Source organism: Aythya fuligula, chromosome 1 (genome assembly GCF_009819795.1).
Source record: "Aythya fuligula isolate bAytFul2 chromosome 1, bAytFul2.pri, whole genome shotgun sequence".
Taxonomy (NCBI): Eukaryota; Metazoa; Chordata; class Aves; order Anseriformes; family Anatidae; genus Aythya; species Aythya fuligula.
In genome coordinates, this window is record NC_045559.1 from 3,770,200 (window position 1) to 3,786,232 (window position 16,033).

Genomic DNA, 16,033 nt, shown 5'->3' on the forward strand with positions numbered 1-16,033 from the left:
CACTTAGGATCTCAGTTACCCTTTCTTTTAGGATCAGCTATTTCAGCACTTGTTCCACCACAGGGCCAGTGAAATATAGAACTTTCTTGGTAATTATTCTATCATATTCTCAGAAACCCCACAACGGCCCAGGCAATCTGCAACATGGTTAACCATCTTCACTAACACAAGTTTCAAACCATTGTCTACACTCTCTATGGCTTTATCCTATCATGAACAGGCAAAAAGCACTGCTGGTGGTTACACAGAGTTCCTCCCTCTGCCTTGTAGAGAAAGATCCCCATTCGGCAGAGAATCAGAGCCCATTAGTCATTAGTGATGAACATGAGGAGAAATAGGGATGAGGATTAGCAAAGAAAGAGGAGAAAAAGAGAACTCCCAAGTGTGAAATCGGGACATTTTGGATTAACGAGGCTGGGAAGCCTGTGAGCAGGAGCAGTCTTTATGCATCTCAATGTAGTAAAAGAAAGAGCGAGGAGGCCAGACTGAAATAAGACTGAAGTACAAAGTTGTCATGATATGACTGAGAAATCAGGGGGATGAAGGAAGAAGAATTACGTGGTGGTGGTGGCAGATGCTCCACCAGACTTCCCACAGATCAGCCAGAGAGAAAAAGGCTGATTGCGTAATCTATCTGAAACCAACATATTTGCATAATTAACCTTAATTTCCTCACGGGATTCATTTTCCACCCGTTATTTGAACTGTCATTCTCAGTTCCACAATGGCTGGGACAAAGCGGTTTTATGCATGCTTTTTGATTTCAAAAGCTCTGATTCCTCCTTTTCTTGTAGGAGCATTTAACAGCTGAACCAGACAACCCAAAATCCAGGGTCATTTATTTAATACCACAGAAGGTATTCAGAAATCCAAGCAGTGCAATAATGAGATGGCTGATCTGGCTGATAGCTCTTCCAGTGTGAGGGATTTATTTTTTTTTAGATTTCATATTTTCCTGGTTCCTTCCCACTTACCATCTCTGCTTGGCGAGTCACACAAAGACAGCGGAATGGGTAAGCAGAACAAAAAAGATAGCTGTAAAACCACAAAATCAGCACAAAATCAGCACCTGGAGTTATCTGTAATGCTCCACGGGGATTATTGCAGTTACCCCAACTAGGAAAAACAGAGGATAAGACTGGGAGAGGATCTTATCCTGTTCTTATGTCCAGAGGCAGCAGTTCCCTCACAGTGCCCCATTGCTTTGCTCCCTGGGCCAAAAAGGACCCAGCCAGAGGGGACCTGGACAACCAGAGAGCAACCACAGCCAAATAACCAGGGGCTGCTGATGCTGCAGTCTCTGGCATAGTTTGCAGTACTTCTCTTTCCCTTCCTTTATCACACTCCATTATTCCTCCTTATTATAATGTACTCTACGGCTGTCAGCAGACTCCAGCTGGAATCAAGAGCCCTTGTACGAAGTCTTGAGCATGTGCACAGTAAGAGCTGATTTCTATTTTAGCAGCTAATGATTGAATGGGAGATGGGGAAGGGGGAGAAGAAAATCATTTCAGACTGATCTAAATGCATCAGTTTAGCTGTAAGCAAATATTTTATTTTCCCATCCTCTTTTACTCCTTCGAAAATGTGTAAGAAACACATCATTTAAATATTTACATTTTCCTCCTTTTCTCCAGTGGAAGTTACTCACTGAATTCACATTACATTTCAGAGGAAGAATTTGAAAATTACTTCATTTTAAAACTAGATTTTTGGTCAACCTATTTTTTTTTTCTTCTCTTATACGATTTTAAAAACTGCTACGTAGAAAGCTGGAGTGCTTAAACAGTTTCTACACTTTCTTTCTCCTGACATCTCACCTGATCCATGGACATAGATGTGTCTTGCAGTACATTTATTAGCTCTTATACCAGAGATGGACCTCTTTGATAGAACAGCAAATTGAAAAGCAAAGTAACTGCTCTGGGGGACAGGGTGAGGTCTGAGCCCAATTAATAAAATGGCATACCTGTCACTGGTAGTATCATAGAAGAGGAAAAGGATGGATGAGCTGAACCTACAAAGAGAGAGAAATTCTTGATGTTGCATTGATTTGCTCTCCTGGCAAAGAGCCAGCCCATTCCAGCACCAAAGCAATGATGAGGGAAGAGTCAGGCTAGGTCTGACAGCTTTGCCTCTGCACAGCAAACTTAATAATTGTCAAGTTTGTATTCTGACCATTTATACATGTTTCCAGCCCGGATATTAACATATCTGCCAAGCTGATATCTGCCAAAGGTGGGCATGAAGTGGCTGTATCTCACAGGGAATGGGATTCAGCTAGGGTCTTTATTTCATATGAGACTGGAAAGGAAGACTTTCAAGGTGCCAAGCAAGCAATTGGAAACATGCTTCAAACAGGATCTCATTTTCCCAACAAATGGAACCTAAAACTTCACCAGTGCAAGAAATCCACTGAATTTCTCCCTTATCCTGAAAAGAAAGCTATAAACTTTAGCCAGTGTGAGGTACCATCAGGTTTTTGACAAGAGGTTCTGTAAGAGTGGTATCTTGATAAATGTTTCTGTGCTGAATGCTGTGGGGAGAACTGAGAAAGGGGAGAATATTCCTTATCTAGCTTCATTAAAGGCATTATATTTTAACAAAGGGGAAAACAACACTTCGGGGGAATACAGTTTTGGTGCACTAATTAGAAAGAATGACTTTGTTCAGGCTTGAATGTGCATTTGCAAGAAACTGGAATTACTATTCAGTTGAATTAAAGGATTAAAGGCCAAAACGGCCTAATTCATCATCAAGAGTCATTTGTTTTTCATAAAACTAATTTAAAAGCTTCAAATATTTATAATCTCTGACTTTTCAATAGGTTGTGTCCTTTTCTGGGACTGGCACGCTGATGGGTTATTTCCATTGTAGCAAGACATTCCTTCATCCTGATAGCACTACATGAAATTACGAATGGAAAAAAAAAAAAAAAATGACTGTCCTGATGGAGGAGGAAAGGTCAAACAAGAGCTGTGACTACCATACCTGAAACACACTGAACTGGATGCTGTTCGAAATCAGACAAATCTATAAAGAAGGGGAGAAAATCCTGGGTTAATACCGAATCAGCAAGTCCAGTGAGATAGGTGATTCATTCCTACAGTCAGAGCAGCAACGAGGCAACGATGGCCAAGTTGCTCCCAAGAGGTGCAAAGGGGCTTGCCCAAACATCCCTGTTGCCCAAACATCTTGCCTGCTGCAAGTCACAAAGGCTGGTGTTTGTCTCAGCTACCATTATGCACATGTAACCTCTGAAATAGTCATCTGGGTTCTGTTACAGTCACTGGGGGGAAGGAAATCTTTCTAGGGTGCAATTCATCTAAAACCTTGAGCAATTCTGAGAGATGCTTAGACGTACCTTTTGGAGTACCTTACTGTGAAGAGAGGATAGATGACCTCATCTTCTAGGAGCAAGGAGAAAAAAGAAAGGCTTATTCTCCTATTTTCTTCCCAATATATGATTATCTGCTCCCAGATTCATGCTTCCTTTTGCAATATTGCAGTTAGCATGAGAAATCACAAAGACCAAGCAGGAGGCAGCTGTATCCTCCCGATAGATGTCATCTCCAACAGTATGGGAGTTTTGCAGTCACTGATCTCTCCACCCTGAGCCCCAAGCAGGTTGTTCCTTAGGACCGAAGTGCTGAGTTGGTGGGGTGTGGACCCTCTGTGAACAGGTCAATATCACACTGATGTGATGCCAAAGCAAAAACCTTACCTGGCTCAGTCATGGGTGACAGCCACTCATCCCTAATGCTGCTGTCGTTGGTACATCGTATGTTGAGGGGCGTCCAGATGTTTTTTCCGTTCACCTTCTTGCATGTGCGTGTGCCAGAGATAGGAGGTCGTTTATCATAACCCGCCTGGCATTTGAAATATAATACTTGCCCCACGGAATAATCATTGTCCTTTTTTAAAGAAGCATGTGGAACAGTCTTGGGTGTACCACAAAAACCTGGGAAATCACAAGGCAGCACGTGGTTAGACAGATACATCTGACCTACTGCTTTTATTTCTGGATCAAAGTGATCTGTGTTTGTACAAAATGCAGTCGAGTAGGGTGCACCAATCCTTCCTAGCTCTCTATGAGAGTGTAAAGAAGTAATTTGCTTACACCTGTTCAGCCAAGATGGTATTATAGCAATTTCTTATTTCTCTCTGACTATAAAATATAATCAAAAATTGCTCATCTTCATTCTTATACTGCTTCCATGGAAATCAGTGGGAGAAGTTGTACAATAAGGAGCAGGCTTTACCTTACCTGAAAGGTTTTCTTGCTTTGGAGGTGCAGGGCTCTGTGTTTTTCTCATCTCCTGTGTAAAATTTAACTCCACCGTGGGAGCATTTGAAAACAAAATTTTCTCATCTGTGAGAGAAGATACATTTGTTGAATTACAACAGGATAAATAGCAGAGCTAAGCCTGAATACCCAAACTTTTACAGGCAGGATAGACCTGTTGTAAGTTTTAATTTCCACAGATAAGCACAAAAGGTCATTTCTTAGAGCAATGCCCTGATGCATCTTACACTGACAAACTCATTGGAAAAACACCACTGCAAGTGCAGAGAAAGGTCAAGTAATCACTCACCAATGCATTCAAATTCCTTGTAGACCCAAGAAACAGTCCCTGATATATTCCGACACCGAATTCCCAAGTACTGCCCGCTTCTCCTCCTGTAGCCCTCATCACATACATAATACAGCTTGGTATCCACTGGATATGTTTCAGCAGCAACATCAGCAAATTCAGTCATTGGAACAGGTGGGCATTTGCCTGCAAACAGAAAACCCATGAATCAGAGCAGCCTATGCATCTACCTTACTCACCACGGATTTCCAGTATCTTTCTGTGTTATCAATACCAGATCATTGACAGAGCTCAATTAGGTGCCTGGAGCCTAATTCTGCTCCCAGTAAGAGGGCTGAAGTTGCAGAGGTAGAAGAAAGCATTTTCAAGAGGTTCACCTAAGCTGCCTAACGGAAATCCAGGCTGGCAAGAAAATCATCTGTGTGAAATGCAATTCAAGCTGTCACTCCCGGTGAGTTCTGCATTAATGCATTTATACCTGGAAACCTATGGGGCTGTGACGTTGAATTTGGATAGATAACGCCTCCTGAATGCAGGTTTCCTTAGAAATAGCTCTCCAAGTGCAGAGCTACCTCTTGGGCTGCTGGCAGGCTCAAGGTGAGACAGGACAGCGCTTCTGGAGAAAAAACATACCTTGTGGGAGGTTTGAAAGTCACCCACGTGCATGCAGCATGAACAGCCAGGTCTGTCTGCAACTGTGCCTGGTTGTTCTGGAAGGGAACCTAGGGTCAGCTGAGTCAACATGCAATGCAAATTCAGCTTCCTCTCTCTCCTCTTCCTCCTAAAGAAGGACTGCTCCCTTGTGGGAGGGCTGAGGGATGAAACTGGGTGTCATGAAGGGAATGTGAGGGCAGCAGAGCTTTGGTTTTGATTGTCTCCATGTCAAGGAGATACTCTGATTGTCTGTTGAAACTATTAGTTATTTTAAGTTCATGGCTTTGTGTATTTTTCATCATCATCATCATCATTTTAAAGTAACACCTCCCTTCAAAGCCTTATTCGCAATGGAGTTGGCTGCTGTCATTGATTCTATATATATGGATTTGTATAGGGCACAGAAAATCCCGACCTTGGGAATCTCCATTAAGTAACACAAAACCCACACTTATCTACAATTTTTAGGAAGGAGGCACTGACCCAGTGCCCTTCTGTTTTTTTTTTTTGTTTTTTTTTTGTTTTTTTTGTTTTTTTTTTTTTCTAGAGGAGGAAGGATGCTGGAGCCAGGATGTGCTGCAGCAGCTGTTGGGAGCCACCAGGCAGCTCACACCTGCTCCAGCCCCAGCTGCCCAAAGCAGGCAGTTGAGCCCTGTCTTTCTGCACTCAGCATCTGGGCAGCATGCAACACTACCCACAATTTCTTAATGAAGCTGCAGACAGTCATATCGTAGAGCTGCTGCCTGCATCAGAGCGCGTAGCCCTGAATCTATGGAGTGAAGCTTAATAAGCAAAACTAAGTCATTAAAAGTTGGGATCATCTACAAGCAAACATTGGGAAGGAGATTACACTCTCAGTTCTGTCTGAGCACACCAAAGAGAAGCTTACTGTGAAATAAGTTTGCAAACCTAAATATAACTTGTCCCCAAACAAGGATGTTAAGTGCTGTGTCATCAGCAAATTGCATCTAAATATACTTCTCAATCAGTTGGAAATGAATTTAGATCATTTCAGTGCACTTGAAAAGCCCACAGAAGTTGATCTGCAGACCCAGAAGATGATAAAGACACGGCTCAATGATTATTTAAGGCTTAAAGGCTGAGAAATTTGAAAATAAAACACACTGGCTGCATTGGGGTGGGCGCTCAGTATCTTCGGGTGCATGACCTGTGGCCCTTTATGCTTATGCATAATAGTAACAGCTATTATGAGTAAAATGTCTTAGTCACTGTGTCTTCACATTTTCTGCAGCCATAATTAATGCAGCCTTGGCAACCAGCAAGAATGACTGCGAAAGGGCCTTGAATTCCTGCTCGTTGTTCATTTGGCATCTGCCCTTGACTCCCAAAGTGCCTTCTTGAAACAAAGCCATGCTGACAGCAAACCAATCAGTGTTTCCCAGGCCCAGTCCTGCAATGCCCTTTTCTTTCAGAGCCACCCATCATTTTCTCCCTTTGATATTTTGTGCCCTTTTTTGCTTTTCATTATCCTGCCACTTGGTAAAAGTCACAAAGTTCGAAGAAGGCCACAATCAAAAGTGTTGTGAGTGGTTTAACAGCCAAGCTGCGTAAGGACTATTTTAATGCCCTTGCATCTTTGTGTTATCAAAGGATTCGCTTCATAAACGACATCAGACTGTGGCTTCGAGTGAAGCTACTGCACCCGAAATAGTTAACCACATGGTTTACCACAGACTGTCAGGGTGATTAAAATTAAAGAGTTATCAGATGAGCAGCAAGTTGAGAGCATGTACTCTCACTTTCCCTGTAAGCTAAATGCATGCTTCCCTCAAGACTTCAAAAGCCTCTTTGAAGCAGATTGCAGATCTGAATCTCAGCACAAGGCACACAGACCTACAACTCTTTAGTCTCTTCTTAAGAAAACCCACAGCATCTAGCCTACTCATCATGAAGGACGACTATTGTTTTAGTCAATGATCAAATGAAGTTGGGGTTCTTCTGAACTTGCAGGCATCGGATAAGGGTTGTGCAGAAATGGTGCGCAGGTGGCAGGCAGCAAGCAAAGCCCGACTTCCACTCTGGCTGGTGCTTGTGGATCAACGCATACAAGTTGCAGCTGGATCTCATGCAAAAGTCCTAGGATCTAGCCTTTTTGTTTCATCCCTATCACTCAAATTCTCGCCTTCTCACTTGTAAACCACTGCAGCATCTTCTTTGGCTTTTGCAAGCACATTCCTGCCTCTCTGATCCAGAAAGCATTTGGAAAGAGGAATTTCCTAGGCCTTATCTTGACCGTTCTGGACTTCTGGCTTCCCTCTGTTGGCTTCCACTGCTTCACTGTCACATCATATGTTTGGTTCCATTTTCAAGAGCTTTCTCCTTATCAACAATCACACCCTTTCAAACCATTGGCTTCTCTTCTCATGTTTGACCCATGTGTTTGATGCTGAAGTCATCAGCTCTGGGGCTTATTGAAGTACCAGTCCTCATACTGGGAGGAACCTTGCATGAATATGGGCATGTCAAGACATCTACTGCCATTATTCCTCTTCACTGTCTTTAAGTATCCCATAAATCTTCGAAGGTGCTTTTCTTTCAGTGGTCTTCTACACCTCTTTCAAGAATGGTCAGTGCCCACCATGATGATCAGTATTACTGCTGTACTTTCTTGCCTCATTTTTGGATCCTAAACTTTCTGTGTTTGATAGCTATTGGCATCATGTCTACCCCAAATAAGCCCTAGCTATCAGCCAGGATCTCAGACATCATGGCAGTAGATGCAATGAAAATTCATGATAATGACTACACACTCCATGAAGTCTGCCTAAGAATGGAAACTATAGTTTGGCCACCAAAACCAGAAAGAGCTCCCAGTACTTTGACATTTAACTGCTTCGTAGGCTCAAGCTAATTTCAATAGCTAATGTTCAAACTCCCACGAAGGAAGATTATGTATCCCCCAGATCTGCAGGGGCTGTAGGTGGTGGCATATAGGTGTACAAGGGTGTTTCATGGCATTAGACATCTTGGGGTAGTGTGGGAAGAGTGTGCAAAGAAGAAGGAGACTGGGTGAGGATCATATTTCCTACACATAACAGTCTCTGGCATTCATCACCCCAAAACTTCAGTCTTTGTGCCCAAGGAAATTGGATGGTTTGTCCCTAAAAGACTGCAGTGTGGGTGATAGAAGAGCCAACGGATGGGAAGAAGCCAGGGAACGCTGGAATGGCAGTGCAGATTTACTCCTTGACTAGATTTCTGACTTTCACATTTTTTAAGGGAGGTGAATTTTAATTTTATTGCTGTTTTGCATGTAGATGGGAATTAATTTTAATTTCTTTGAGCTGTTGTAAGAAAATTGAGATTTTATAGAAGGCCAGCACACCTAGGAGTCACTGGCCTCATAGCCTCTGGTGGCCTGATTTTCCATGGCCCAGCTTTCCTTCCACTCCTGCATTCATCCACAGCTGCTCCAAGGCTACACTCCTGCCAGAGTCACTTTAAACGCCACTACCATCCCATAGCACTAGTGACAGAGGTCTTTGGCTCAACGCCCTCGCATCACTTTCAGAAGTCCTCTTGGTGGTTTTGTTTGCCTCCTCACTTCCCTTTACCACATCTTCCACTTCCCCACACCCATGACAAGGTGTTGTATGCCCCTATTTCCCTCTCTTTTGATCCTGACGTCCCATCTACTCTTTCCTTCATTTACAAGCTTCATCACTCCCCCAGTACCATTTTCATCTCCTCTGCACCAAAACTGCTATATGACTCTAAGTAAGTACTCAGGGTTATTACCTAACTATTTTATTATTCCAGCTGGGATTCCTAATTTCTCCCCATATCAATGAGATTTTGATGTTGACAGCATTCCTGTAAATTTTGTATCTAATTTCAAATATTATCAATATTATTAACAGTGGGTGGAGACTTGTAAATTCAGATAATTGATATTTGTGAAACATAAAGTGTACAAAGTAGCTATTGTACTTTTTGGTGTGCTCCCCAAAATTAAGTTTGATAAGTCTTCCAAGACCTGCAAGCCAACTACTTGGTATCTCAGCCACAATATAGGTGGGATTCCTGCTATTACTGCTTAAACATAGGTCTCCAGTGCCATTTCAAATGTCTTAGGGCATCTGGGACCTCCACATCAGCAGTCAGATATCACACAAAAGCTATTGGAGGCCAGTCCCAGGCAGAATATCCAGACATGCCTGCATTTTGGCACACAGACCATGCCCTGTTTTTTTTCTGAGTTCATTGTTGTGTGCTAAATAAAGCTTAACTGCCTTTGGTGACCAACGCATAGTCAAAAAATAAATCACTGTAACTCAGTCATTAAGCAAGGAACATCGACATCAGGGTGAGACTGGGTCGTTAATCAAAATTAGGGAAGATAAACACCACTCTGTGGGAATGGAGAGCTTTTCATGACACGCAAAATAGCCTCTAAGACCTGATGGCACTAGTGATAGAAGTCTTTCTTTCAATGCTCGGACCAATTCAGAAACTCAGTATATTGCTTACTGAGGATCTGTATTTCCCAGCTTCATCCCAACGAATGTATTGCTGCTTTCTTTCCCTACAGGTGAGGCACTAATCTTTTGGCTACCCTCAGCACCTAATGCCATTATGTAGGCTCTGAGAAAAGAAAACCACTAGCTAAATCACTATTAATTCCTCTAGCACCATTTTTTTTTTCCCTGAGATTTCCCATCTGAAGTTATTACTGACCCAATATAAAACTTTGCTGACAGCAGACGTGCTGGTGGTATTAGGATTTTTGAAGCTCATCTGTGTTTTTGTTTTCCGAGTTGGCAGGGCTGTGTTAGATAAGGCATCAGAACAACACCTTCTGTACAGAAAAAGAGGATGGGGAAATTTGTAGCAGGTATTTTTAGTTATTTGGTAAACACAGGCAATGAGTCATGCCATGGCGACCTAAACTCAGAATTTCGTCTGTCATGTGGCTTTGTGTCACTGGCACTGACATTATCTTGATATAAAGTTAAAACAGCAAGATGTAAAAACAGGGCAATTTTCCCTTAAATACAAAGGTGGTATGAAGGGATCGGTAGGAAACTTGCTGTTTGAAGATCTAGCTAGAAGCTAGAAGCAGAACCAGGCAGTTCACACACCTGCCAGTTCAGAGATGAAGACAGCCTTTCCCCAGAGATGCCAAGAAATCAAACCATGTCAAAATGAAGAGATTTCCCCAGATGTGCCTGAAAAGCTAATTCAGCCCTGGGGGTTCATGCTGCCTGAAACTCTGTGCTCTCTAAATAGAGCATATCTCTTGAAGATGAAACTGATATGGGTGAACAGAAGGAATTGATACCAGCAACTGGACTGAAACGGTAATGAACTTTTTCTAACTTCAAGACTTTTTCCCAAAGGGCCTGATAACAAGCTAGCTATAACTCTGCCTGCTTCTTTCCCATTTGATTAATGGCATTTATGGTCTAGGTGGATTTGTAAGGGGGCAATACATTGGAGATGCAAGGCTGAGCTGCAGACCTGATGTTTACAAAAACTTGCCTGTGAGATTTTTGTTATCTATACTGTAGATTGCACAGAGATTATTTTATGAATTCATCTTAGTAGTAATGAGTCTGCAGTTTAAGGGACAGAAATGCATTGCAGATGAAATATCAGGCACAAGATTTAATGAAGACAGTGATGGAGAAGAGACCAGCCCTACAGGGCAGGAGATGGGCTACAATATTCCTCTGTCCTGATCTAAGGAGCAGCAGTTCAGTGTCTGCTGAATGTATTGGTTCTAGAACATGTTTCTATTGAAAAGACATGAGAATGGAGAATGAGTTGGCAGGATGTCTTTTTTAACACTGTAGGTGCATGGAAAATTAGGTTTGGGACAAATTTACCTCTCTCATCTCTTGGTTTGATGATGCTAACCAGCTGTTTGCCATTAACCTAGGCAGTGGAATCTTTTTTTTTTTTTTTTTTTTTTTTTTTTAAATCAGAATATTTCCATAAACTGCAAGGCTAGAGTACATTTCTCAATGGACTAAGCTTTCTCATCCTCAGAGGTAATTCACAATCATAATTTACTTTCAGGAACCTGCTTTCTTAGCTCCCTCTGTAAGGACTGGAGCTGGACAGATGTCTCTGGAGGACAGTAGACATCTAGCTTACGTTTTGCAATGCAAAGCCTACAGGTGCTTCTCACTTTTTGTTGGCTGCAGTGGTGGGTGAACAGTCGTACATGCTTAGATTGGGAATTAGTATGGGTTAGCTAGTGCACTGATTTCATTTTAAAGCTCAGTTGCTGTGAGTTCCCAACAGAGCACCCCAAAGAGTTTGTGTTGCCTTCTGCTAACCCAGATGCTCTTCTGAGCATCTGCTTTCCCTCTTCCTGAACAGCTAACCCCATGCACCCTAACCCCACCTGTTGAGAGACATAGACTAGTGAGTGTCACCCAGCAAACAGCAGACATTTCAATTCCCCTGTAGTCACTAGAAAGAGACTTACAGGATGTGACTCACTGCACCCTTATCTCCAATCTAGTAGATGAACTGTGCCCTAAAAAAACTATTTTACCTTCCCTGGCTATGAAGGGGGTCCACACATCCTCCTTGCTGGAGACTTTGATAGTGCAGGTGGCTGAAGCTAAGTGGGATGAAATCTCACAGCTGGCAGGGAGGCTGGGTAGGGGACTTGGACTGCAAAGGTGGAATTGGAAGAGGGAAAGTTAGAAAAGAGGGAGCGTGTTTCACAAGGGAGGGAAAGGGAGGAAAACTAGCCCAAACAAAGTGCACTGAATAGAAAATGTATGAATCAGAAAATGAGCAACCTTTGTTTTTCTTATTCTGTTGTTTCCGGGTGTTTATAACTCTTGATCTAAGGTAAAGCCACAAAGCTCAAACCCTTTAAAGGCACCCACTACACATAGTAGGGCAGGAGAACACTGTGTCTGGTTTTGAAAATATCATTTGTGATAGCCTTGTTTTGGTAACATTTGGTTTTTGAATAGGTTTAGCTGTTTTTTTCCTTAAGCCTGTGAGTTCAGTAACATTGGCTCTGAGGTATTTCATCTAAATGAAAGAATACATTACTGAGAAAGAAAATTGGCTTTTTAAGCAGCAGCAGACATTCAGATTCGTTGGCTGTAACTTTCTCAGTCTTTACTTCTGTTGGGTTGGAAGGGCTATTATCCTCTCTGAAAATAATTGAACTGGAGGACAAGCATATGTCTTGGGTAACGCTGAACAAAAGGGCTGGTGGGAATCTTGATTTCTAATGTAGCTTAAGGTCTCATCTCATTTATGACCTTAGCATGGCACTGGTCATTGAGCATTTTGCTGGAGCTCTCAAGAGGGAGATGGAAATTATTTGTCATTGTTGGTGATTTTTCTGACCTTATAAGCATGAAATATTTCGCCAACTGAAGAGGGATGTCTATTCTTTGTTTGGGGGATTGTGCTTTAGAAAATGAGAACATAAAGAAAAAGCAGAAGATGACAGTGCTTCTACTGCTACAGGGATGAGGAATAGGGAAGTGAGCAAAGAAAGTCATCAAAAGATTTTGGCAGTGTGGGTTTTGGAGAACTGTTGGAGGAGATGAAGAGAAGGGTTGGTTCAGAAGATGAAAAATGACGTAGAAAACATCCAAAAGCTTGGATTTGAAGATGCAGTTAGTGTAACAGGAAAGAGAAAGGATTCAGTTGGACATCAGGGAAGAAAGCAGAGGGCCCAAAATCATGATACGATGAAGAAATAGTGAAAAAAGTCAAAGGCAGTGGCTTTCCAAAGGTAGTGGCTAAAGAGTGGATTTTTTACCACAGTAGAAGGGAATCATAAAATCATACAGAATCAGAGAATCATCCATGTTGGAAAAGACCCTTAAGATCAAATTAAAAGGGAAGGACATATGGGGACATATATAGGGAGGAGATTTCTCTATCTCAGGGCAGAAGCAGATACTGCAGGCTCTCTGTCCACAACATTGGCTTTTCCTTAGCACAATCACAATTTTAACAATTTAAAAACTCTTTTATTTCAGTAAAGCTCTGTGTTGGGCACTTTGCTGCTGCAGACCACCACAGCTGGAAGTTTTATATAGGTATTTGCTCTCTATTTGACCTTACAAGAAACACTTGTATGTGTTTGACAACTTTAATTTATTCTGCATTGCATTTCAAATCCACGGGAGCGAGCACTAATATGCAAGTATAATGGGAAAGAAATTCCTCTCATTTAAATGACTGAGATCTGGTACCCATCTTGTGTGAATGAAATTCAGTTGAATGAAATTCTTTCTTTTGTGAGTTTTAATCCTTTCCAGGTCTGACTTGCAAATCTATGCAGTGTATTCCTGTAAGATGAATACCAAGATGGAAAGGTCGTAGGAGCGCAGTCCAGCTTTTATTTTGTATTTGACCCTCACCTAACATACTTCAAGCCTCATCCATGCCTACAGCATCTAGGCATTGCTGCCGTCAGGGTAAATGAGATAAATGTGATGCTCTTCAAGAGAAAATCTAATTTTCTCTTTTCCTCTTTAGCACTAAGATGTAGTTTAATTTACTAAATGAATAATCCCTAGTTTCCCCAGATTTATGTAAGAGGACTTTACTCTCTGCAAAGTACTTTGAGACCCATCAGTGAAACTGCTGTGTAAAACAAAGGCTTTTTATTTTCTTTTTACCCTCATGATATTTATTCTTGATAGCTCTTTTTGACAGAAACCCTCTTGCAAACAACAACTACAGCAGGATCTATTTACAAAACCGAACTTGCAATACTGGGAAGAGCTGAAAAGAATAAGGCAAAATAACATGAATAGCACTGTATGTACTGGGATTAGAGAGTCCTAGCTGATTTTTGACCAGCTTGACCTAGTCTCTTTCCCTTTACTTTGCTCATATCTGTTCCCAAATCTTCTCGTTCAACCCCATAAGGAATAAAAGCAACAGGTCTAGTGGCCAAAATACTTCAGGCATCTCTACAATAAAAAAAAATAAAATCATAAATTGGTATGTAGGGCAGTTTTTCTACATTGTTGTGTTATTTGCAGGGAGAAATTTATATTTATATAAAACACTATGTTTAAACATTAGGAGAGGCATTCAAAATAAGAAGCTGAGGAAAGAAGAGCTTAGTGGTACCGTGAAGAACGCAATGCTATGCATTTATTCATTCATCAGAGAATTAAATCATATCAAATTGCATAAAATGCAACTACTTAGCACCTCTCGATTTTTTTTTCCAAAAAACAGAAAGATTTCTGATAAATGAGACTTGCCAGCAAGAACTCTCACAATGTGTCCCGGGCAGAGTAATACAGAAAGCGTGATATAGGGGACCTGACTCATCCCAGAACCGATCCCATTTACATATCTCTGGCAGAACATCTCGCAGCGATGCTCTTGCACACAACACTTAAATATTGGCTGTGGGCACTGTCACTTCATTTGGCAATCAAAATAACCTGCAATGGAAAAGGTGTGGAGCTTACAAGGAAAAGCATTTAAACAAAAAAATAACCTGGGGGTTAAATATTTTTTAAGGTATTTCCTGTGTTCATGGCTCGAGTTGGTTGGTTATAAGCATCCCAGCCATCCCTAGAGGTGCGCTGACCATAGTAAAATATGCAGCCCTGGTAGAAATGATCCTTTGGTAGTTAAAATATCAGTGTATCCATGATTCTGCCCTAAGCTGTGTCTGCTGATACCTCTGAACCGAGACATCACCAACAGGTACAGAAGGAAATATCACATTTATCCTGAGAGTTTAAGTTGTATCCCTCTGAACAAAACAGTTTAAATGCAAGCACTCTAAAATATCACCCCATTTCTAATGCGCACACCTGTCACAATAGATAAGCCAAATACAAGCAGTATTACAATATATAAATGTATAAAATTGCACTGAATGAATTAGCTGCCTCCGTTTATAATTTACAGGCACTACTGGTTGGGAGGTGTGGCTGAGCGGTTATTTGGTATCTCTACTACCTGTAGCAAAATAGATGGCACCTTTTAACTAACAGCACGGCTATCAGTTTTACCTGCAGAAACACTGACATTTCAGTGTCTATTTTTATATTTCCTAAAGTTATATGCAAAATGGAAAAACAAATTCAAAGAGTTACCTAAGGCGCCCAAGGTGGCTTTGATCTGCCCACTGTTCCAGTGATGGGTTGGAGGATACATGCATTACTCAGACAAAAAATATTCTGTACTGCTCTGGATTGTCTCCGGTTGCTGGTTTGTGGGCACAAAACCCATTTCTCTCATTTCCTTAGACTAAAAAATTCCTTAAGCTCTTAACATCTTTCCTTACCTGATAGGAGCCAGGATGTTGCGAACATCCTCTGGTAGCCACCACAAAAAAGAAAATCATATTTTCCCTCCCCAAAAAGCAGAAATAGTCATTTACCTGCCCTGTTTCCCTTGACGGATCCAAACAAGAGCCACATCAAAAGGCACTTGAGCTCCATGGGACTTGTTCACATCTTTTCTCCGCAACTCCGAGGATGATGAAGAGTTTCTCAGAAGCGATGGGCTGCTGTTGACTGACCCAATGAGCTGTCTACTGCATGGTTAGACCTATGGGCAGAGCCACCCTGCGTGCGCAGCAAGGACCTTGCTCTCTGGTCAACAAATTGTCGTTCCACTGGCTGTCTCCGCAAGAGACAATAAAGGCTGCCGTCTCTTCTGCTTTTATCCAGGAAATCAAACTTAATGCTCGGCGTCGCAGAGCATGCTGTTATGTGTAGGAAGTGGTTTGACACATCAGAGCTACTGACTCCAGAGCTGTTCCACTGCAGCTGAGGTCAGTAGAAGAGGGCAAGATT

General features: G+C 41.8%; 1 protein-coding gene across 1 annotated transcript; it reads right to left on the reverse strand.

Annotated features, from left to right (window-relative positions):
- Window positions 1-991: 991 nt before the first annotated feature.
- LOC116502392 (interleukin-2 receptor subunit alpha-like) lies at window positions 992-15,676 on the reverse strand. Its single transcript, XM_032208286.1, has 7 exons — window positions 15,616-15,676; window positions 4,596-4,781; window positions 4,268-4,372; window positions 3,725-3,961; window positions 2,992-3,033; window positions 1,970-2,017; window positions 992-1,035 (listed from the first exon to the last, which is right to left on the reverse strand). Exons 1-7 carry the CDS (start codon window positions 15,674-15,676, stop codon window positions 992-994), a joined length of 723 nt encoding a protein of 240 aa, XP_032064177.1.
- Between the last annotated feature and the right edge of the window lie 357 nt (window positions 15,677-16,033).

What these genes read in the sequence shown, in the direction of transcription:
- LOC116502392 (XM_032208286.1), bottom strand. Translation starts at nt 15,676, where the DNA reads ATGGAGCTCAAGTGCCTTTTGATGTGGCTCTTGTTTGGATCCGTCAAG. An exon ending in CAAGGAATTTGAATGCATTG is followed by an intron (nt 4,373 to 4,595) that starts GTGAGTGATTAC and finishes CTTCTCTCACAG; the next exon opens with ATGAGAAAATTTTGTTTTCA. An exon ending in GTCACCCATGACTGAGCCAG is followed by an intron (nt 3,034 to 3,724) that starts GTAAGGTTTTTG and finishes CCTTCTTTATAG; the next exon opens with ATTTGTCTGATTTCGAACAG.